Source organism: Euleptes europaea, unplaced genomic scaffold (assembly GCF_029931775.1).
Source record: "Euleptes europaea isolate rEulEur1 unplaced genomic scaffold, rEulEur1.hap1 H_4, whole genome shotgun sequence".
Taxonomy (NCBI): Eukaryota; Metazoa; Chordata; class Lepidosauria; order Squamata; family Sphaerodactylidae; genus Euleptes; species Euleptes europaea.
This window is the reverse complement of record NW_026612052.1, coordinates 297,267-322,600: the sequence shown is the minus strand read 5'-3', so window position 1 is coordinate 322,600 and position 25,334 is coordinate 297,267. Positions and strand designations below refer to the sequence as shown.

General features: G+C 40.8%; 2 protein-coding genes across 2 annotated transcripts; both read left to right on the top strand.

Annotated features, from left to right (window-relative positions):
• Nucleotides 1-413: 413 nt before the first annotated feature.
• Nucleotides 414-8,880, top strand: LOC130493010 (vomeronasal type-2 receptor 26-like). The gene is made up of 6 exons (XM_056866785.1): nucleotides 414-535; nucleotides 1,591-1,879; nucleotides 3,032-3,847; nucleotides 4,333-4,560; nucleotides 6,458-6,581; nucleotides 7,961-8,880. The coding sequence occupies exons 1-6, from the start codon at nucleotides 414-416 to the stop codon at nucleotides 8,878-8,880; spliced, it is 2,499 nt and encodes an 832-aa protein (XP_056722763.1).
• Nucleotides 8,881-13,380: 4,500 nt separating this feature from the next.
• On the top strand, nucleotides 13,381-14,304 carry LOC130493009 (olfactory receptor 6N1-like). The gene has a single exon (XM_056866783.1). It carries the CDS (start codon nucleotides 13,480-13,482, stop codon nucleotides 14,302-14,304), a length of 825 nt encoding a protein of 274 aa, XP_056722761.1. The 5' UTR covers nucleotides 13,381-13,479.
• The last annotated feature ends 11,030 nt before the right edge of the window (nucleotides 14,305-25,334 follow it).

Sequence of the window (25,334 nt, the reverse complement as noted above, 5' to 3'; positions counted from 1 at the left end):
CTTGGATTCCTTAGCATGGATTACATAATTAACTTTTCTAGCATTCTGGAGAGCAGTAGCTGTTGTTTAAATCACACTTCTCTTTGTAAGACATGGTTAACACCAACATGTTCAAGAATTTGCACATCTATAATCTTATGGAGCTGCCTCTTTTTATCGGATTCCTGAACCTATAGAGTGTTCATTATGGCTATCCTACCGCCTAGCTCTCTGAAGTTCTATCATTATTGTGAGATTTTACATTTCTCTCCAACCACGGAAATGGAGTAGAACTCTGTATTTTGTGTACTGTGTGGAACCACATGTCTCTCCCCCACACACACAAAATGTTCCTCTTGAAGCCATTAATGATACTGATGGTATCTCACTCTTTTTGCAAAGTCTCATGTGGAAAGTGTGCTTCAAAAAGTCTAATGCAGAATGAGTACTATGAAGATGGAGATTTGATCATTGGTGGTATCATGTCTAATTTCCTTGCAGAAATTAGACCAAATAGCTTTGAACAGGCTCCTTCTCCCTATCTAGTTGATGCTTGGTAAGCACTGTTCACTAGTCTAGTTCAACCAGGAATTCTGGATTAATGGTTTGGATCCAGTTTAGTGCAATTAATAGCTTATCTGTCAGTACAGGCTTCTCCCATGTATTCTTGGTCAATAATTAAAATCTTCTGTACTGTACTGACCATTCTCTGTGTGACCCCAATGTCTGAAATAAGAGAAGTGGCTCCAAGGGAAAGGGTCTGTTCTATTGTTTCACGTAGTTTATATAACTCTGCCTCTGGGAGAAGTTCATCTGGTGCCCAGCCTTGCTTTAAGAAACATTCTTTTCTGTCTTGCCTTTTACCTGAAGGTGTGTGCGCTTTTTACCTGAGGGTGCGTGTGTGTTTTTAGTTTAAATAGGTGGGTGGGATTTGTGGGGGTGGGCTTTTAGCCTTTGCCAAGATGACATTTTCAAGCTAATGGGCTGTGTTTTTGAGTGTATTTTCATTATTTTTAAGCAGTTTCATTGTGTTGTATTTAAATTTTGTGTGATATTTCGCCAACTCATAAAAAGCAGCCAAGAGTGTTTTTCTCAATCAGCCACAATTCAATACAGTGGATTTGATCATTCAGTGTTCTTAAGCTCACTTAATTGTTCTATGCTGACCATTTTCATCTTAATCTGCTTTTTCAATCAAAGATCGGTTTTCTTGTCAATGGTATGGCTGTTTCAGTTATCTTCCTTAATCTTAATTTGGCTATTGAAACTCAGAAGCTTGTTTGCAATGCATGGTTTATCAAGTGATGACTTGCATTGGTAAATGGGTTCTCACAACGTTATCCTCACAGAGATGTTTATTTTCACAGGTATACTAAGAGACAGTGTCGTTCAGTGGTCAACTGTCAATAATTGAATAGCTAAATCAAGCAGTGTTCTTTGTGTGCAAACCCAGCTGAAACAAATGATGCCTCTTTCAAATTTCAGTACCTTTATTGGCATACCATCAAGCAGTCGATCAAATAAAACCAACCCTCTAAACATCATTTATATGTTGATGCCTCTTTAATAAAGCTATTGGACAATTGCATTACCCCTGGTTTTCTGTTACAGGCTATTTCCAAAATCGTTCCAGTTCATCCTGGCATTCTTGTTTACAATACAAGAGATCAATAAGGATCGCAGACTCTTGCCTAACTTCACCCTTGGAATCCACCTCTGTCAAGATTTTTTATATGCAAATAACATTTATTTGAGCACTATAAGATTAACATCAGGTCAACGTAAGATGATTCCTAACTACAACTGCAGGAGAAGGCCACTTATGGCTGTAACTGGAGGTCGTAGATCTGATTTATCCATCAATATAGCAGATTTCCTAGGGATATACAAGATCCCACAGGTAAGGGGCAAACAGATATAAATTCCGACTTACTGCTTTGAACTTGTTGGCAGAATACAAGTCTCTTGGTCTGGTGCTGCTTTTTAACATTGGATAAATTGTTGCAGCACTCTTAACAACTTGTTTGTGGAAAAATATAGTAGATTTTATTTATTTATTGAGATTTTTTTTATTCCCCCTCTTCAGCAAATTATTCATGGTGGCTTACAACTAAGACCACAGAACAAACCGACTAAAGTCAATGTCATTAAAAAAAAAAGGAGGGGAAAAAAACAAGGGAAAAAAAACAAGCAAAGGCATAGCAGCATAAAGTACACATTGAGCAGTTTAAAACGTGAACAATAAAATGAACCTTGGGTCAGAAGCATAGCATAAAAAGTGTAAGAGATGAAACCTTCTTTGATAAAAGGCCAGGTAAAAAGGAAGGTTTTAGCCTGACACCTAAAAAAAAGTAAGGAAAGTCACAGTGGAAAGCATTCCAGAGGTGAGGCCCCACCACGGAAAAAGCCTCATCACTTCTCTTAATGTCCATCATTACACTGAGTGCAGTAAAAAAAAAAAAATAGCTGCACCAGCTCTCAGTATCAAAAGTGGGGGGGGGGTTAGAATAACTATGTGTCGTATGGATTAGCAGTGTTATAGCTCAGTTGATCAGAGCTGTATCTGAATGGGTGCATTGAGTGATCTCAGATATTAGAAGAGTTCTACCAAAATGAAGAAGTTGGTTGTTATACCCCAATTTTCTCAACATTTAAGAAGTCTCAAACTGGTTTACAATCACCTTCCCCTCCCCACAACAGACACGCTGTGAGGTAGGCGGGGCAGACAGAGTTCTGAGAGAACTGGGAGTAGCCCAAGGTCACCCAGCAGGCTTCATGTGTAGGAGTAGGGAAAGCAACCTGGTTCACCAGATTTCAGTCCATTGCTCATGTGGAGGAGTGGGGAATCAAACCTGTTTCTCCAGATTAGAGTCCACAGTTCTTAACTATTACACCACACTCAACAAGCCCTCAAGATGACATGTAATATAACAAATGCCAAGTTTCATGTAAATGTAAGAAGGAGAGAATGAATCAGTGCAGCTATATCGGTTGTTAGAAATGGGCAGGGTTCTGATTTTGAATGGGAAATCACTATGTTCTTTCTTCTTAGATTAGCTATGGCTCGTCTGACTCCATCCTGAGCGACAAATCTCAGTTTCCTTTCTTCTATCGAACAGTTCCAAGTGAATCATTGCAGTTCATTGGAGTGAGCCATTTATTTGCACATTTTGGTTGGAAATGGGTCAGCTTAATCAGTTCAGATAACACCAATGGCAGGAACTTTCTTCAAACAATTACCCACGAAATGAGTAAAATCTGTTATTGTATTGAGTTTGTAGCTCTTTTGCCTGTTCTTGTTCAATTAGACCCAGAATCGATCAATGGCTTAGGTATGAAGCTTTTGAAGCTGACATCCAAAGTAATGCTTGTTCATGGAGAGACTGACCAACTAATTCAGCTACATGCTATTCTCCAAGAATACCAGATTAGTGGCAAAGTATGGATCATCACAGCCATGTGGGACTTCACTTCTCATTTTTCCAGAAAACCCTGGAATTTGACAGCGTTTCAAGGTGCTCTCTCTTTTGCAGAGCACAAACATGAGATTCCAGGGTTCCAGGATTTCCTCAAAAGGCTTAATCCCAACAAGTATACAAAAGAGTTGTATCTGAAACCCTTTTGGGCCCAGGTATTCAAATGTTCATGGCAGGATTACATATTGGATGAAGCCTGGAATAACTGTACAGGGAATGAGAAACTGGAAGATCTTAACACTGATCTCTTTGACATGAACACATCCAGGCATAGCTACAGTATTTCCAATGCTATTTATGCAATAGCACATGTCTTGCATGAATTGTACCATTTCCAGTCAACAAAGAGAAAAGCTGCTAGAGTGGAGCTCTGTGATATTCATGCATGGCAGGTAATCATCTGAACTAGAAAATGGTTACCATGAGTGCACAATAAAGTAATAAATAACTCTGCTTGCCAAAGCAAGATAAATTCTAAATTTGGAGCTTAATCTCATCGTTGTGATAAAGGGGGTTTCATATCCCTAGAGGTTGTGATAGATCCAACACCACTTTCTGCATAAGTGAAAAACACTGCTGAATGCTTGTGGGGTAGGGGTAATGTTTCACTCATTCTGTTATACTTTCTATGGGGCTGTTCTGGAGGACATCTTATGTTTCACAGCTTGTTGTTCTGTTTAAGAGATGGTGCTAGGGATTGCATCATGAAGGAGCAAGCTGAACGTTCCTTTGCGTGAGAGAAGTAACCTTGCCCAAGATTTGCCAGATATGTCCCTAAATAATACAAGGATCCTTCCTTAAGGTTATTGTAGTCCTGATGCTTGGTTACACATGTATAAGGCAGTATTGCATTTCTTTCTTTCCCCTTTAAAATTAGCTACATTCCCTCTTGAGGAAAGTCCGATTTAATAACACTGCTGGTGAGGAAGTATCTTTTGACGGGAATGGTGATTTGCATGGTGGATATGACATTTTGAACTGGGCTGTTTTGCCAAATAATACCCCACTCCCTACCCAGGTTGGATGTCTTAAAGCTCAGATTTCTGGGAGCCAAGCCATTGTCATCAAAGATGAAGCTATTGTGTGGAACACCAGATTTAATCAGGTCAGGAGCAATGATGGAAAGACATATGGAGAAACTGTTAGGAACATTCTTCTTACCAATGATCTCTTTCATTACCACATTTAGCAGTCAGGGAACAATCAGTTTCAAATGTACAATGGTATTTTTTAAAAAAATATAAAGATCTGGAAATGATTTTGAAAGATTTATTCTGATGCAACGAATCAACTTAATTTGTTCATTTCATTCTAATGAAAAACATTAACAGTGCAGTTGAAATGTTAATACTTGAAGATTTCGCAGCCCTTTCTTTTGTGTGGGAAGAAGAAAAAAGGACTCCTGCAAAAATAATTTTCATTCAATTGCTAAAAAGGGAGGAGAGGTCCCCTTTGACCACCCAGAAAAAGTTTGGTTTATATCATGGAATAACCAAAATTCATGTGGGTCAGTGGCTGCAGTGAAAAGGAGAATTTTCCTAGACTGCTCCAAAAGGTTGGCTGGATCCAAGCCACTATCTTCTTCTAGGTCTCCTAGGTATAATTTTCCCAGGTAAATTTTTCTAGACTCTGGGCAACAATCTAGCAAAGGAAATTAAATGTAAGTACATATAAAGAAAAGAATAATGAAGTTTTTAAAAAGTACAACTTCAGATATCTGAACCAATCCACTGATGGGGTTTGAACTGGCTCTGATTATCCTGAAAGGTTATTTCTGTGCTGCTGTGGAAACTTCATTGAAAATATCAGCTAGCGCACTGATAAAAAGGCAAGCTCCATGTTAAGAATTTTTTGTAAAGGATTGAAAATACAGAGGATAGTGTGGCTGATACTATGTATCATTCTAGTTGCTTCATCTCCAAAAAAGCTTCATGCAGCTGGAAAAGGACAGTCTGGAGAACCTTCTCTATCACTCAAGGCTGAGATATTGAACCTTTTTTGTTTAGAAAAAAGGACAAGGGAATTATGATGTTGTAAATGCATAAATAATACAGAGGAAGAGGACAGAACTGCATCTAATCACATTTTGATTGCACCTTATCTTTAAGGATGTCAAAATGCTGTACATCAGGGGTGGGGAATGTCAGGCCTGGGGGCCGTATAAGGCCTGTGAAATTATTTGGTCTGGCCCTTCATGGGTCCTGGCAGATCTCTAGCTCAGAAGGATGCTGAATCTCTTGGGGCCAGCTGGGGACAGCAGAGCTCAAAAGCGAGTCGCTCTATGTGGCAGACACTCAGAGCCGTCTCCGGTCGTGCCTCTTGGCTAAATGTTTGACCAAATATAGCAGGCTAATTTTTAAATTGATAATTTTGTATGGCCCACAAATGTTGTTATAAATATCCAAATGGCCTTTGGCAGAAAAAAGGTTCCCCACCCCTGCTGTACATTGTTCTTTTATTTTGTCCTCACAAATTGATCTGTTGTGGTTGGGTAAGGAATTGAATGCACATTTTCTCAGTCATAGGGAGACATTTTAACAACACCATCACACTGGTTCTCCTGGAGCAGCCTTCGTAGTATAAGATCATACAATAAAATAGATGGGGCAGTAGATTCAAGACAGAATAAAAGAAAGAACATCCTCCCATTTTGCCAAATAATTCTGTCAGTTATTAACATATGATTGAGGTGGTTGGGTCATGTGGATGTTGTAGTCATAGACACCATTGATATGACTTTAAAAGAAGGTTAGACACATTCCTTTTTGATAAATTGGATTTCATATTCAGAACCACATAGTACCAGTCACTGGGCTGCAAACAACTGGAGAGAGCTATGACTTTCATTTTTTCCTGGAAACACCGCACTAGCTATTGTATGGAAACTGAATGCAGCTTTAGATGGGCCTTTTGCCAACTCCTGAAGGATTCTATTTATTTCTTGCCTATTTATGGTCATTGAAATGCATTTTCATGAATATAACACGTGCTTCTGTACTTAGATACCCACATCTGTGTGCAGTGAAAGTTGCCATCCTGGCTTTAGAAGAATGGTTCCAGTTGGGAAGTTATCTTGTTGCTTTGATTGTGTCCAGTGCATGGAAGGAGCAATCTCTAGCCAGAAGGGTATGTGTTCCCTAAGCTGTCACCATCTAAGGACATTGGTGTGGTGTTGCTGAGTGGGACTGAAGTTCTTCTAGCAAACATATAGCCTCTACAATACATATTTTGTCTATCTATCTATCTATCTATCTATCTATCTATCTATCTATCTATCTATCTATCTATCTATCTATCTATCTATCATTTCCATTTATACTCTGCCCTTCTTCAGCTAGGCCAGGCTCAGGCCGGCTTCCAACAATAATTTACAATTTCAATACAGATTTCAAATTAAAACATTACATTTAAAACCATTGTTTCCAGTTTAATCTAATAAAATGGCATCATATTTATGTACCACTAAAATAAAGAGAAGAACTCTTCAGTGGTGACGGTTGTCTGGAAACCAATGGTGACCTGAAAACTCCTGAGTCCCATAGAGGGTACAGACAAGTGGAATGAAAGAACCAAGAAGAAGGGGAGAAAGGAATAAAGGAGGGAAGGAAAAGAAGGGAAGTAGCAAGAAAGGGGGAAGGGAGGCCAGCTGTCCTCAGCCTGGTGGAACATCTCTTTCTTACAAGTTCTGTGGAACTGGATTAAGTTCCACAGGGCATGAGTCTCACTCAACAGTGTTCCACCAGTGGGCAAGAGTCGAAAAGGTCTGGCCCTGGTCTAGGACAGCCAGGTTTTTTGGGGGGCAGGGACCACCAACAAGCTGTTTCTTGCAAAGCATAACATTGTTTGGAGGGTGTACCAGGAGAGGTGGTACCATAGATACGATGGTCCCAGACCATGTAGGGCTTTAAAGGTAAGTACCAACATTTTGAACTTGTTCCGGTACTCAATCTGGAGCCAGGGCAGCTGGCAAAGCACAGGTTGTGTGTGCGCTTACCATGGGGTCCCCATAAGGACCCGCGGCGCCACATTCTGGATCAGTTGTGCTTTCTGGAGCAGTCTCAAGGGTAGTTTCTTACTGCTAATTTCTTACTGAGTCGGTGAAGAGATTCCCTTTAGCTAGCCAAAATACCATTTTGGGGGCCATGGAATCCACATAGACAAAGATCATGTGTAGTAAGTAGGAGTAATGTACTGCAGTAAGTAGGAGAACTGAGTGAAACTGAGTAAATGAGCTGGTTGGATCCAACCAATATATTCTACCAATACTATCTTACAAATTTAGGCACGTAATGTAAATCTTAACTAAGATAAAATTATAAGTATTTAATTTTCCGTGTCAATGTTGTTTATTAAATGTTGGATAAACCAGAAATAGATTTTCAGAGCCATGTTCAGTGCCAAACTAAGCAGAATTGCTTCTCATTTGAAATGTCCTACTTAATTTCTTCTTCTTCTTTTATAACCACATGGATAAAATTAGCATGGATATCTTTTGCAAATTTCAGATATGGATTATTGTGAGGAATGTCCACAAGAACAATACCCAAATGACCAGCGAGACAAATGTATTCCAAAGGTCATTTTGTTCCTGTCATACGAAGAGCCTTTGGGAATCATCATGGCATCCTCTGCAGGTTTTCTTTCCCTCATCACAGTTGTGGTTCTAGGAATCTTCATTGAACACAGGAACACACCAATTGTGAAAGCCAACAATCGTGACCTAACTTTCCTTCTTCTCTTCTCCCTTCTGCTCTGCTTCCTTTGCTCCTTGCTATTCATTGAGAAGCCAAGGAAAATGACATGCCTTCTCCGACAAACCTCGTTTGGCATCATTTTCACAGTTGCAGTTTCTTCACTCCTGGCAAAAACCATCACTGTGGTCTTGGCCTTTCTGGCCAGAAATCCAGGAAATAGAATCCATAAATGGATAGGAAAAAGACTGACAATGTCTTTGGTTATCTTCTGCTCCCTCATTCAAGTGGGCATCTGTGCTGCTTGGCTTGGGACTTCTCCTCCATTCCCAGATATGGAGAAGACATCAGAGCATGGACAAATCAATCTTGTTTGCAATGAAGGGTCTGTTGCCCTGTTCTACACTGTACTAGGCTACATTGGTTTTTTAGCAATGGTCAGCTTCACTGTGGCTTTCTTGGCCAGGAAGTTGCCTGATGCTTTTAATGAAACCAAATTTATCACCTTCAGCATGTTAGTGTTTTGTTGTGTCTGGTTGTCCTTTGTGCCAGCTTATTTGAGCAATAGTGGGAAGTCCATGGTGGCCGTGGAGATCTTCTCCATCTTGGCTTCTAGCACGGCTTTACTTGGTTTAATCTTTTCCCCCAAATGCTACATTATTGTGCTAAGACCACAGACGAACAGTAAAGTGCATTTACTTCGGAATGCCAGTGCTCGAGCCAAACAATTGTAATGGGAAATATGATTTACATATTTGTATTTTGGGTGAAGTCTTAAATAAATTGCACATTGTGTGTCAACATTTCTTAGGTAGAGAATTCCTGATTTATTGGCATCACATACCTGCAATGATTGCCATATTAAATGTTAACTGGGGTGTGTGGCATAACCTTCACAGATCACACATGACCAGCAAAGCTTTTGTAAAACCCTGAAACCACATCAAACACAGTGTTTTACCACATCAAACACAGTGGTAAGTCGTTTATTTATTTTAGAGAAACCTATGATTCATTTTTTCACAGTAGTCCAATTACACTTACACTCTTTGCATTAGAAATAATAAAATCATACTTAAAGGAACATAGGTAGGTTTTATCTATCTCTTCCACTCAATCTCACTTGATTTTCTTCTTTCCTAGAACACCCATCCCTCATGGCTTTTGTCCATGCAGATCCCATGATCCTCAGCATAGGATTTTTACCTTTCAAATAAATCCTTCCTTTTTCACTCACAGAAAAGCTGGTTGGATCCAACCTATTGGTATCATGTTTCCCCTCCCCAATTGCCTTAAAATATACACATCCCACCATCCTCGTAAATATATATAATCAATAGCATCACCACCAAGGTAAGAAAAACTGACAACTTAGCAGCTGGCAAAATCCTGTTGAAAGTAAAGCATTTTAAATACTCTTCTAAACCTAACCGAGATTGCAGATCTATCACCTTTAAAAAAATTCTGCTATGGTGGAAGACCTCTGGGGCGAGGACATCACTTCTGGCAAAACACGGAAGTGACATCTTGTGGCTGGGGAGCACTTTAGGATTTGGGGGAAAAAACAACCTCTATGGTTAAACCATAGATTTTTTGGCAAATCCTAGAGCATTCCTCCAACATCATAATGTCACTTTCATTTTTTTTTTGTCTGAAGGCCTATGCCCCAGTGCAATGCCAGATTTTTCGAGCGGAGACTGAGGAGGGTGGGGCTTGGGGAAGAGAGGGGCTTCAATGCCATAGAGTCCAATTGCCATTTTCTCCAGGTGAACTGATCTCTGTCGGCTGGAGATCAGTTGTAATAGCAGGAGATCTCCAGCTAGTGCCTCAGCCAGACGTCCTCGTTCACAAGGGAGATACACCCCTTTGCCTTACAAATGAACTCTCAAGCATACGGAAGAATTTGAAGCTTGACAAAATCGTTATGAAATGGGAATTTACCGGAAGCCCATTGCGTTTTATACACTCCGTTGCTTTCAATATGTTAAACTCTTTGCGTTATTTGTACTCCATTGCTTTTGAAATGTTTAACGCTTTGCATTCTATGAATATTGTTGAATTTTGACCTGTTGGTCACACCTGTGTCTTTTGTCAACTGCGGTTGTACACTTTATTTTTGATATAATATAACCTAATTGCATATTTCCATTTTGGAGTTGAGGCGCCATATTTTGGTTTCTTGTTCTTGTGCTACGTTTTTTGAATTCAGTACCTGGAGGTCGGCAACCCTAGGCCCTAAGTAGGTAGTAGGAAGGTGCAGGGTCAAGTAAGGTAGGGAGGAACATTGACAAACATTCTGAAGCATTCACAGATGATGGGAGTTCACCCAAACCAAACACCTCTCAACAGTATAGCCAAGGAGGTATTGGGAGGGCCCACCCTTGATGTTGGTCAGCATTATCTGAGCCCTAACTGCTATACAGCATAAGGGGAGTGGGGTAATGCTCGGTACCTCTCGGAACAAAAATCTGGTACAGTCAATGCACAGCTGAAATCATTTCGAGTGGTGTTGCCAGCCAGGTTTTGGCAAACAGCAGGAGTCCAAGGGATGAGGTATGAACAAGGGGGGAATTGTTGTGGGATGACATTATATTGCTTCTGGGAAAAACCCAGAGGTGATGTTGCACCTCCCTAGGAATTACCAGAAACTCCATGGTAAAACGATAGATTTTCTACCAGTTCTTAGAGAGGAGTGATGTCACTTCCAGATTTTCATTGAAAGTGGCATACCACCATTGCCCAATGGTGATTTCTTATTCCCCCCCTCTCACCGGCCACCAGAGTGCCAGTGGACAAGAGGAGCTCAGTGTACTTCTGATAGGCTTCTATAGAGTTCCATGGTTCCCACAGAGTTTCAGAGGCGATTACTAGAGCACCCGCATCACTTCTGGGGTTGATTGTGGGGGCCCCTTAGCTGGCCCTCTTTTGCCCGCTGACCAGCTGAGGGGCGGCAGGCAGCCTGGTGGATTGCGGGCTTTTGCCCACCCCCACCAGGCAGTTGGCAAGCCTATCAGCAGAAGAACTAGATTGGAGTCCAGTAGCACCCTCGAGACTAGCAAGATTTTTTCAGGATAAGCTCTCAAGAGTTAGAGCTTACTTCATCATTAACATACTGTTATAGTTCCTTTAGTTTGTTAATACATTTCTTTTTGTGTTATTATATGTTGCCTATGGGTATTCGGGGTTGTTTTTTAATCAGGGAGACTTGAAAAAGGACCTTTTAAAAAAAATTGTCCTTGGGAAAAAATATGAATCTACCTGAGATCAAGACACTTCACTTGCTACAGCTCACTAACACAGGTCTTTGGAGAAGTGGCACATACATTTTCTAAATAAAAGCTCCAAATAACACACAGGAGTATTTTGAAGCCTTAATGAGTACGGCATCACACGTTTTAGAAAGGGAATTTGCTAATTGTTGTGAAATTACTTCTTTAAATTATCAAGGGGTTTCTCTCTGTAGACTGTCTGTTGCTCCCCTATATAAAGCCTCTTCTGTGTAATGCACGGGGCCTTGTGAAGGGGTAAGATTTGATTTTCTCCATAAGGAAATGTTAGTCATTACACATGATAGCTGGTCAAGTGAGCAGCAGTTGTATGGATCTACTTCTCTACCATTCTTCATTGATGCCACCTGATGGTTAATGGTATAAGGTTTTTTATTATTATTATTGTTCTGATGACACAGCATATATCTTATTTAAAACCTCTTTTTCTACTTAAAAATTGTGCTTCTTGGAAATTGAAATAATAAATAAATAATAAAGTACTCCTGGGAAAATGTATACCAGGGGGTCCAATGATGCTCATACATCGTTGGATCCAAATGTAGAGAAAGCTACATTTGTCCAAAAGTAGTGATTGCTACCATTTAAATCACTTGTACCCTAGATTGTACCCAAGGTCTGTGTGAATATGGCCCACTTTCCAATTCAAACCCAAATTCACACAAAAGGTAGATTTATTTAATAATCCTAATTGAACACTGTTATGAACCCGGAGACTCCATTTCAGGGCACAGGGCAGCATTCTATTATAATAGTTGAATTTTGTTTTAATGAACCATCTCTTCTTCAGCACCTGCTCATGCAAGATGCAACAAATAGATTTATTTTGAGGAGGACAATACTGCAACCTTTGAGGGGAGATTACATGTGAGTGAGCTTTCAATCCATCCCTATTTTGTATACTAACTTTACAAAACCCTGATATATTTTCATTCTGCACATGGCCCTGATATGTTGCACTTGGGGTTAGATACAACCACTTTTTTGCTGGTGGAACAGGGAAAAAAGGTCCCTTTTAAATACCAAAAAGGTTACCTTTGAGATCATGGGACTTGCATTGACAGCATTTTTGTGTCATGGGGGCTACAATAAGGAAGGCAATTGGCTGAGGCTGAATGACAGGTTGGATGCATCCTATTCATGAAGCAACATTGGGTTGGATCCAGACTACATTTTCCAACAGCAGGATAGAACTTTCCTGCCTCCCCCTTTCTACTGTAGGCCACAAATCTACATGAAATGCTGCCCCTGGAGGATAAGGGACCCTAAGTAATGGCATGAGGGAGTGTGTGGAAGGAGAAGGTAGAATTGGTGACAATTGCCGCTGTACTCTGGATCCAATCTAGTGCTTGTACTCTTACATGTCATTTAGCTTGTGTCTTCATATGTAAATGAGTGTTTACTTATTTTCTATTCAGAATATTTTGATGACCAGTTGGGGTGAGTATCACTCCTCTAGGAAATGCTTACAGACTGGGACTTTGTTTAGACAAAATCAGTCACACACTATCAGACTAACCTATCTCACAGGGCTATTATTAGGATAAAATAGATGAGAAGAAAATGATATGAGCCCAATGAAGTAAAATAAATAAATAAATGGTGCCTGCTAGCCATCTTATAGCTCAGCCCTAATAATGGATTGCAGTATCCTTATTCAATGTGATTATCAAGTAACTAAGAGATTGCCTATTATATGAGGTAATAGCTGCATAATTAACTTCATAACAGAAAAAGGAATTTGAGATGGTTTTCCCATGCCCCCACAAAAAACACATAACATTTTATAAATTTCAGCATTAATTGTGCTAAGGGGGATGCCAACTTATATTTAAGTGTATAATAACTTTTAGACTTTGGGTCTTTTACTTGTAGACCTTATGGTTTGTTTGTTTTTTTAATTCACTTTCAGTGACTGAAACTATGGCGCATACTAAGATAGTAAATGAAACAGCAATAACTACATTTTTTCTTCTGGGATTTGGCAATGCCCCTGAACTTCAGATTCCTCTCTTCTTGGTTTTCCTAATAATCTACAGTGTGACCATGGCTGGAAACCTCATCATCATTGTGTTAGTAATCATGGATCATCACCTTCACATCCCCATGTACTTCTTCCTTGGAAACTTGTCCTGCTTGGAAACCTTCTACACTTCAACTCTTCTGCCCAGGATGTTGGCCAGCCTTCTGACAGGGGACAGAACCATTTCTGTCCGGGGCTGCTTCATCCAGCTTTATTGTATTGGTTCACTTGTGATTGCAGAATGCTATCTACTGGCATCAATGTCATATGATCGGTATTTGGCAATATGCAAGCCCCTCCAATATGCAACCCTCATGAACAGAAGACTCTGCATTCTATTGACAGCTGCGTCTTGGCTTTGGGGGACAACAGTTATGACTTTAGTAATGAGTTTGATGTCACAGCTGAAATTCTGTGGTCCCCATGAAATTGACCATTTCTTTTGTGACCTCACACCACTGATTAATCTATCATGCAGTGACACGACTCTGGTGACACTGGTGGGACTCACAGCCTCTGTCATAGATATTGTTCCTCCCTTTCTTCTGACCTTGACGTCTTACGTGTGTATAATTGCTGCCATTGTAAAAATCCCCTCTTCAGATGGGAGAAAAAAGGCCTTTTCCACCTGTTCTTCCCACCTCATGGTAGTTTCCATATTTTATGGTTCGTTGATATCTGTATATGCGCTGCCCAAAAAAGAAGCTCTGAAAGAAGTGGACAAGATCTTCTCTGTCTTCTACACCGTCTTAACCCCTCTAATTAATCCCCTTATCTATAGCCTAAGAAACAAAGAGGTTAAAAAAGCTTTAAGGAGAGTCGTAAGCAAATATGGGATTTCCAAGTGATTTGTGGGAGATTTTATTTATTATCATTTCGATTTCTGACTTGCCCTCCCCGGCAAACCAGGCAAGTGAGAACATTAAAATCAATATCCATGCCATAATAATTCTAAATAAAAAAAAATTAAAACTATAATTCTTCAATCTAAAGCATAACCTTAAACAACAGATGAAATTAAAATACAACACTTGCCAAAAAGGCATATAAAGACCAGACCCCTCTTAGTTCACTTGAACAACGGATTTAAAAAAGGAGGGGTTGGTGGGGAGGCCAATACTGATAACATAATTAGATCAAACTAATTTATAATAAAATCTACAGGATAAAGCAATTTTTTTTTACATTCCTGTAATATTTTCTATTCTATTTACTTAGTTGAGTTTTTGGTTTTCAGCTTTACTAGTGGAGGTATAATGGAAGGTAAGAGCAAAATCAAATTTAAATTTCTCCAAAATCCTCTTTATGCTGTTGATTTAAACATGAATCCATGAAACAACTGTCAACATCGTATGATAGTAACAGAGATATGTAGTGAGTATTTCAGTTACTTTTTAAAAGCCATATTGGATTCTTATCACATAAGTATTTATTACTGGTGTGAAGATATGTATTTATTACTGGTATTTTTTACTGGAGTAAAAAAACTGCCTTGGTGAACAAAATGGGAGAACGAAATAGACACCACTGTACAAGTATCAAGGGATTTGGAAATCAGTACAGGAGCGAAAACAATTTAAACAAAGTGCAAAAATTCTTTATAAGCTACCACATGTAATTCAAGACAACACAAGACAAAATGTGCATCCAAGACCTACAAAAGACCATATATACAAATTCATATGTACAAAAGTTGTTTTTCAAAGGTCTCAATTATGAGTACAAAATCTTCTTATAAGAATAAGAATAATTTGTTTAAATTGTTTTCGCTCCTGTACTGATTTCCAAATTGGTGAACAAAATGGCATGCCATGTTGCTACTTGGCATGCAGGCCAGTGGCTGCCCACCTCGTTCTCAAACAAAAATGTTAGATGCTATGGCAAGTATAAGAGACACAATGTTCAGAAATCGTAGGGGGCAGGTTGCACCTCAAACTAAGTAAAACCAACGAAGAAAGACAACATGCTATTTATAGAGATATTTTATGTCTCTCCCCCTGTAAATACATCATGATGGAATGGCATTCCTCCCTCATTAAAGGAGACAAAGATAAACCTCCTCATTCTGGCTTAACTTGGACCTGCTGATGTAAATAATTACAGGTTTGTGTCAAATTTGTCAATTTGGGTACAATACTGTACTGGCTGATAGCTGGACCATTCCAGGCTCTCTTGTCAGACTAGATCTATGTCTACTGTGAAATGCCAGACCCTTGGGCCATTCTGGTTGATGGCCTGTGTGACGGATGAAGGGTTAATCTTCAGTAGAAACTGAGAGACAAGGAGTGGGCCTAGGGGCTCACTCTCTGAGTTCAGAGTGAAAGAAGAAAGGTTGGTAACCTGTGTGTGAAGAAGCTGTGAGCAACTCTGTGAACCTGAGGGTTCAGTTTGGACTAAACTTGTGAAACACACATCCCATGGAGTGACAGGATTGAGATTGGGAGGAAAAGGGCCCTTTCTCCGGTCATAAAGTGAGATTAGTCTCTGGGAAGGAACTATTCCAGATACAGGGTAGCGTGAAGGGATTACTGCCACTGCAGTGGGGTAGTTCAGTAGTGAGAACAGGAAGAGAGATTTAGGTAAATCTCCATACTTCTGTGTTTCTCTGGGGAATAGAGATTGAATGGTCTTTTCCTTCCCTGATAGCTAGGTGGCAGAGTCTGTGTAACTACATCTATAAGAGTTCTGGGGAGCAGAACTAAGTTTGTGAACTAAAATCTTAAGGAATGTAACTTGTATAACTTCTAGTCCAAATAGGAACTAAGCTCTCTCTGAAGTGACCCTTTTAAATATAAACTGTATATCTGGCTTTCTGCTTTCCCTCAAAAACAGTTTTCCTTCAAAATCCATCTTTTGAATACTGTTTAATAAATTTCTATGTTTTCTTTGTTAACTTTAAGAAGCCTCTGGTGTCATACTTTATTCTGAGGTAAAATAAGGTGGGGACTGGAGAAGGAAAATAATAATCTCCACATAATGTGTGGCTAGCAAAAAGTAAGGTGATCCCTCTCTCTTTCCCTCAGCACCAAAAACTGATTACTGGGAGATAGGAGGAAGGGTGGGGGGTCGTCATAGTCTGCATGGGGAAAATGAGAACAGATTCATTGCCCTTTGAGTGACTTTCATTTCTGACAACCAAAATTTCTTTGAGACCACCTCAGTGAATTAATTAATTAATTTAAAATATCTGTATTCCACCTTTCCTCCAAATGTGGTCAAGTCAGCTTACAAAAGAATACCCAAATAACCCAAAATAGGTTAAATCAACTCTAAATCTAAACCACAATTACAAAATTAGAACAGTCAGCACTCTGCATTTCTACCACACCATGAAGCATGTCGATAATACAGATGGAATCATGCATGCATGTTTTGTTTCCCACTGTGTCAGTGTACCCAGCACTAAAATCACAAATAGGTAAGTATCAACCCTGTGGTTACTGAAATAACGGTGGTTGACTCCTTACTATGATCAACTGCAAAATCAGATTTTTTTCCCCCAGTAACAACAACCAGTAACATTGTTCATCTCTAAATAAGCCAGTTCTACTTCATGGTTGACTAGAGCAAGCAACAGGAAGGATGTTGTTGGTCTGAACTTTTTCCCCTGTCTCTGGAAGAGCTGGTAGTGCACATCTGGCTTGTATTTAAGAGAGCCTTGGTTCAGCTACTGACATCTCCATTTGTCTGACTGCATCCCTGCTAAACTGAAGGAGCATGAAGGAAACACAGTTCGCTTCAGACCATTCAGGCTAATGGGTTCACTTCCCCAAGTCATTAAGCAATAACATCCAGAATGGCAGTTAGGAAGCAGAAATGTAGCTAGAACTTCTTTACATATAGCAGAAGAGAAATTCTTTCTGACAGTCAAACGAAGGATTTTATCTGTAGGTAAATAAAATATTTGCCCTGCTTCCAGAATGAGTATATGGCTCTTTCTGCTTCTGCTCCTACCTCCTATCACCTCTCCCACGAATCTAGCAGCAAACCATGTGATAAAAATGACCTTGCCACTTTCTCTGAGTATTATGGGATGGGGAACCATATCATTGGTGGTGGTTTCTCTCTCCATATTGCTGGTTGTGACCCTCCAGCCTTTCAGAAGCCTTTGGGTGTTGTGGATATTTTCAAAAGCATGACTTTGCTTGACAAATTATGCAGTATGATAGAGATTTTTCCTTTAGATAACAAATTCATAGAAATTTACTGAAAGAATGCCCACCCACTTGCCTTTTATCCATGCGGTTTTAAATCTTCATAACCTAGCCTCCTAGAGATCAGTTCTAAAGGAAAAAAATCATTATGGTATCTCAATGAACACAGTTGCTGAAACTCATAGATGTTTTAAGTAGCTTTCTCATTTACCGGAAAACAATAGATTTGTTGGATCCCTCCAGTATTTCTGATTGATCTTCCCCAATTTTCTATTTCATTGTGCCCTCAATCTCACTTGACTTTGTTAATGTGGGTCCCACAACCTCTGGAATAGCCCTCTTGGCAGACAAAATGGACACCTATGCTTTCACCAGAAGAAAAGCTCGCAGAATCCAACTTGATATCTTATTTGATACATTTTCTTGTTTATAAAGCAGACCAGTGGATGAGTAGTGCAATCCTACTATGAATAAATTCTGAAAATAAAAGGGAAGCTGATCTTATTATGGTTAAGAGAGTAGACTCTGAGGAGAACAGAATTCATTTCAGGGAATGTTGTTGGTTTATGAAAATACAAGGTGAAACTAGGAACTTCTGTGAAATGAATTAGACCACTTCATACCATTCATTGAAATGTGCAGGTGTTTTAACTTGGTAATGAAAGGAATGAGTCATGGGTTGGAACCAACCAGTTTAACCACTTTTGAAGAAGGGAGGGTGGGAAGTTCTCTGAACACCAAAAAGACTGTGCTGAAGATCATGCAACCTCCATGGACAAAAGTAATGTGAGCTGGGGGGGCTGTAGTAAAAGATTAGAATTGGACAAGGTTGAGTGACAGAACTGACTGGATCCAACCCTGAGTGTCAATACAGAAGCATTTGAAAAACAAAACAGGAAGTTTTTAATCTGATATAATAATAGAGATATAGGATGTCCATCCAATAGAAAGAGATTTGTGAGATCCCTGTCCTCCCCTCTAGATGAGACCCCTCGATCTGATCCCAAGTTTCCTCTAAATACCACCACGTCAATCTTAAGCTCTAAATCTTTTTAATGGGAAGAATGGCATGTTGCCTTTTCTTTTGAAGTGAGTGCATTTACAATTCTGAGGAATTTATATTACAGGATGCTACCAAAGAACTACCAGCATATCCTGGCCTTTGTGTTTGCTATCCATGAGATCAACAAGAATCCAGAGCTCTTACCCAACGTCACTCTGGGTTTTCGTATAACTGACAACTACTACTTTGGGAGAATGGCCTATGCAACCACACTGCAGTTGCTGAGTGAACGAGGGAGATGGGCTCCTAATTATAGGTGTGGCACAGAAGAAAAATTGTGGGCCATTGTTGGGGGGCTCAACTCTGAAACCTCCATTCAGATGTCAAACATCATAGGTATCTACAAGATACCACAGGTATTTATTATTTTTCTTTTTTCCATTTATGTTATTTAAAGTCTGCTATTCCCATTGAGACTCAAGGAAGGCTACTTACTACTTTAAGTCAGTGCCATCAATAGAATGAGACATCTGATAAGCAAAGTAGTATGATTAGGGTTGCAGAAATCTGAGGAAGAGGAGGAGGATGAAGAGGAGTTGGTTTTTATATGCCAATTTTCTCTACCACTTAAGGAAGAATTAAACCTACAAAAACCTCCCCCCTCCCCAAAAAGACACCTTGTGAGGTAGGTGGGGCTGAGAGAGCTCTAAGAGAACTGTGACTAGCCCAAGGTCACCCAGGTGGCCTTATGTGTATGAGTGGGGAAACCAATCTGGTTCACCAGATTGGAGTCAGCCACTCATATGAAGGAGTGGGGAATCATACCCGGTTCTCCAGATTAGAGTCCAATTGCCAAAGTGGCCATTTTCTCCAGGTGAACAGATCTGTGTTGGCTGGAGATCAGTTGTAATAGCAAAGGATCTCCAGCTACTACAAGGAAGTTGGCAAACCTACTGATCCCTCAGATGTCTTCTCTTCTAGCTCTGTTATGGTTCCTTTGATCCATCACTGAGTGATAAAACCCAGTTCCCTTTCTTCTATCGGATGGTCCCAAATGAAGACTCACAATATAAAGGAATAATCCAACTCCTCCTGCATTTCCAGTGGAAGTGGATTGGCCTAGTTGCTCCAGGTGATGACAGTGGAGAAACATGTGAACAGAGCATGATGGAGCAACTCACTGAATATGGCATTTGTGCTGCTTTCACTCAGTGGATCTCAGTAACATTCACATGTACTGAAAAAAGTATTTTAATACAGATGAAAAAAATGAATAGTTTGTTCTCACAAAGCAAAGTCAATGTTATTGTTGTAAATGGGGACTTGCGAAACTTAATTTTGTTGTCAATCTGGCTAGATTACCGAGGTGCAAAAGGGAGTCTCATTGGAAAGGTTTGGGTCATGACTGCCCAATGGGATTATACAACTGTGGATTCTTGGGGTTTCTGGTTTCTAAGACCCTTTCATGGTGCTTTGTCTTTCACAATGCACACAAACAAAGTGCCTGGATTCCAGGATTTCCTTCAGACTCTAGATCCTCAGCATCCCAATGGTGACATTTTCCTCCAGGATTTTTACAAGGGTGCATTGAAAAACCTCATAATTCTGATATGGACTTCTTTGATGTAAACATCACTTGGACAAAACTGATGGATCTGCTTCCAGGGGCCGTGTTTGAAACTGACATGATAGGGCAAAGCTAAAGCACTTACAATGCTGTCCATGTTGTGGCTCGAGCTTTAGATAGAATGTATACATCCACATTTATTCAGAGGAAGTTGGGGAAAAGCAACAGAAGGAAGGTACAGAGTATGCCACAATGGCAGGCAATCAACAGTAGGGCACAACTCCATTATGAAAAGACTGCCAATGGTTACGATCTATCATTCCCCAACATACATTTGTACCGTATGAAAATTGAATAGAGATTATTAGTGTCTTGATTCACTCCTGTTGTCTCCACAAGAAATGTATCAAGTTGATCCCCACTGTCCTTATTTCACATATGATGAACTAATGTATAAAGAGAGTGACTTCCTCAAATGGACGACAGTTTTACTGCGATCCATTTCCCTGTACTGTAGAACGCTTTGGATATCATAACCATAGAACAGAAGCCAGCTTGCTCTTATACACAATGTCAACCAATTCTAATCTTCATATGGATTTTCTCCATCTAACTCCCCTCATTCCCAGCATAGCCTTCTTGATAGTCAGATGGGACCCCCTGCAACCTTTTTCACCAGCAGAAAAGCTGGCTGGATCCAACCCACATTTCAATCCCATGCCTCAAAAAAAAAAAGACATCTCCTCTGCAGTATATACTTTCATTCATATGCTAAGATCATATGGTGGTATTAAATGCCAAATCAGGTTGTGCTGACTGGCGGGAATTGTTTGGCATTAAATAGTTGGACAAGATTTCTTGGATCAGTATATTTTATTAAACATGATTTCATTAAACATGATTCAGTATTGAGCAGCAGAGGGAATTCTGTACCCAATACTCACAAGTATTTTTTGAATGGTACATAAGTGCTATATATGCTCTTGGGGCAAATACACAGGCAGCATGTAGAATTTCTGTAGGTTTGACCCAAAGACCCAGCTTTAGGTTGTGTGTGTAAAGTGCTGTCAAGTCACAGCCAACTTATGGCGACCCAGTAGGGGTTTCAAGGCAAGATACTAATTGAGGTGGTTTACCATTGCTTTCCTCTGCATTGCAACCCTGGTATTCCTTGGTGGTCTCCCATCCTAGTACTAACCAGGACTGACCTTGCTTAGCTTCTGAAATCTGATGAGATTAGGCTAGCCTGGGCCATCCAGGTCAGGGCAGCTTTAGGTTAGCATGGGAGAAATTCCCTTCTACACCTCTACCATTTTAACCTTATAAATCAGTGTCCAGTGTTCTTTTTGTTTAGGGGGGGGGGAGGTAGCAAAGTCCTGATGCAGTATTTAGCTCCTTAGAGTATGGAGGGTGGGATTCCTCCTTGGTAATTTAGATGATATGTCTGCCTCCCCAGTCGTGTGTGAATGTCTATGTGAATAAAGCTGTTTGGACTGATAACTGAGGGCTCCTGCACATCCTTACAAGAGGCATCTGGCAGTGGAACATCACAGCCCGGGAGGTACGCTACTTGGCGGATACACGGGCCAGCAGGGGCTCTGGAGGGGCCGGAGCCGGACTGGGAAGCTCTGGCAGCACCCGGTTGCCGGCAGCCGCCTTGACAAACTTGGGCCCCAACGATGACGTCGGGGGGTTCTTGGAAGCCTTTGAATGCATTGTGGAGATCATGGAATGGCCGCTGGACAAGTGGGCCTATGTGTTGGGCCCCTACCTTACCGGTCCTGCACTCGAAACCCTGAAATCCCTCCCCAAGGCTGTTACCTATGATTATGGGAAGTTAAAACAGGCCATTTTGGAACGGTATCAAATTTTGGGGAAAACATACCGGCAGAAGTTCAGGGCCAAGATGTGGTGGCGGGGAGATCAACCCCGAGCATTTGTAGTACAACTGCAGGATCTGGCTCACAGGTGGTTGGCCCCTGGCAATTTGGAAGCCAAAAGAATAGCTGATTTAGTGGTGCTGGAACAGCTGCTAGCCTCTGTGCCTCCAAAAGCCCGAGACTGGCTTTTCTATAACAAGCCAGAAGATTTGCATACAGCCACTACTCTGCTTGAGAATGTGATCGCCACAGAAGCCTGCGACACTAACATGGAGGGACCGGCGATCCGCTCTCGGCCGAGCAGCGCGCCTGACCCCGTGAGAGGACCGAGGTTTCCAGGACCACCGGCTAGCTCCTGACCGCAAGGGACACTGGGAGGCGCCCAGGAGGGTGGGTTCGAGGTCAGCTCATGACGTCCAAAGACAGCCTGGAGAGGCAAGAGAGAGGAAGCATCAGTCCTTGCTTCACCTGTGGAAAGTGGGGACATTTGCGGAAGGATTGCCCCACCATGGAATGTGACTGGGGGGTGGAGGAGGCGTGGCCCCTCGATGAGCAGGGTCAACAAAACCCAACCCCCCCTGCGGGCATTGGTACAGCTAAAGGGCAGAGAACTAGTGGCCTTCTTAGATAGTGGGAGTTCAGGGTCAATGATTAGGAGCCACTTATTGCCAGCACGTTTACCAGTGCTTAAGCAGGTGCGACTGTCGTGCTTTCACAGGCACGTCTGTGAATATGATGTAGTAGCCGTCCAGCTGCGCTGGAAAGGAAAACTGCTACTGTTAGAGATGGCGAGGGTGCCCGACCTCCCCTATACCATTCTCTTAGGCAGGGATGCACCCTCATTATTGAGGGAAGCACATGAAATGGCAGCTAGAAGTCAAGTGTGGCTAGCTGAGGCAGAAGACGAAAAGGCGGGTGAAGGCCCCAGTGACCAGCTACGAGTGGCACCGATGGAGGCTGGATGGGACTGGAGTGGGAACCCCCCGTTCCAAGGAGCCCAAGAAGCAGACGAGTCATTCAGGGTTTTGCGACAACTGGTGACAGTAAGTGCGGGAATGGTAGTGGATAACAGGCGAGCGGAGAGACTACCCAGGGTAGAGAAGAGGGGTGGTACCTGGTACAGATTGGTCCCCTTCAAGGGAAAAATAATTAACCAACTCTTAGTCCCAAAGGAATATAGGGCTCAGCCATTACAAACAGCTCATGACCACTTGTTGGCCGGTCATCAAGGAGTAAAGGCAACCTTAGCTGATTGACAACCAGATTCTTTTGGCCCTCGCTGTCCAAGGAAGTGAAGCGGTATTGCCGGTCATGTGAGGTTTGCCAACGCCTATCCCAGCGGGGTCCTTGTAAAGCCCCTCGAAGTCCCTTGCCCACTGTGGGAACCCGTTCAAACAGATTGCTATAGATTTTATTGGGCCTCTCCCCCGAACTCCTCGAGGTTTCCGCTACATATTGGTCATAATAGACTATACCACCCGGTATCCGGATGTGATTCCCATGAGAACTATGCAAGCCCCTGGGGTATGTAAGGCCTTGATGAGGTTCTTTTCTCACTTTGGTCTCCCCCGGGTGTTATTTCTTATTTAAATATTTTTTTTAAAAATGAACTTCCCACTCATTAATATACTTGCAGAAGGGTAGCTGTGTGGTCTTCAGTAGAAGACCTAGATGCAAGTCCATTAGCACCTTAGAGACCAACAAGATTTTTGGGGTGTAAGCTCTCCAGAGTTAGAGCTCACTTCATCATTACTATACTGTTATATTTCCTTCATTTTGTTAATAAATTTATTTTTGTATTATTATCATGAAATAATTTGCATGAAAAAAGGAACAATTATGGCTAATTATCCTTGGGAAAGTTATGTATCTGCCTAACATCAAGACACTTCGCTTGCTAGAGTTCACTCAAGAAGGTCTCTGGAGAGGTGGCACGTACGTTTTCTAAATAAAGGTTCCAAATAAAAGACAGGATTATTTTGAAGCCTTAATGAGTATTGCATCACATGTTTTAGAAAGGGAATTTGCTAATTGTACTGAATTGTTTTTCTTTAAAGAATCAAATGGTTGCTCTCTGTAGACATTCTGTTTGCTCTCTTATATAAAATGTCTCTTTTGTAATGCACAGGGCCTTGTGAAGTAGCAAGATTTGACTGTCTCCATAAGAATACGTTAGTCATTTCACACAACAGCAAGACAAGTTTGCAGCAGTTATATGGATCTACCTCTCAACCATTCTTCATTTCTGCCAGCTGATGGCTAATGGTAAACGTTTTTATTACATGATTATTCTGATGACACAGCATACATCTTATTTAATACCTTATATTTTTCTATTTAAAAATTGTGTGATTACTTAGAAAGTACCTCTGGGAAAATATATATAGCTGGATCCAATAATGCCCATGGACTGTGAAAAATATTATGCCAAATTAAGAGTCTTCCAGTTGGTGGCAGGGGGCTTCCTCTGAGAGAAAGCCTCTGCAGTTTCCTCTGAGCCAGTGTGGTATAGTGGTTAAGAGGCCACTTAACACCCAAAATTCCTACCTCAAAAGGAGTGAAACAAGGCTGCGTTTTAGCCCTGCATCTTTTAAATCTATTTTTACCTGATCTTCCAAAGATTTTTAACTCAATTGATGGTCATTCCCCTAAGATTGGAAACCTGAAAATTCCACTGTTACTTTACGCCGATGACGCCGCTATTTTATCTTTTACAAGGGTTGGCTTATTAAGACACCTACAACTGTTCGCTGATTATTGTAAACATAACAAATTGCAAATTAATTATGCCAAAACCAAAATTCTAGTTTTCACCAAAAGCTGGCATCTTTCAAAATGGTCCATTGACAATGTACCAATAGAGCAGGTCAAGACTTTTAAATATTTGGGTCTCACTTTTAACTACAATTTAACTTGGACAAATCACAGAAATAATGTCATCAACTTAGCTAAATATTCAGCATCACAGATTAAACGTTTTTTTTACTTAAAAGGGAACCAATATGTACCTGCAGCTATTCATGTTTTTACAGTTAAGATTTTGGCTCAACTACTGTATGGAATACCTGTCTGGATAGAAGCATTGAATAAAAATTTGGAAGCTGTACAGACTTCCTTCCTCCGCCAAATACTAGGACTTCCTAGTTGCGTCCCATTCCAATCTATCCTTAGTGAAACTGGAATGATGACTTTAGAGACCAAAGCTTGGCTCTCAACTTTTAAATACTGGATTAAGATTCATTTTTCTCCAAATGAAAATCGTCTTACTCCCTTT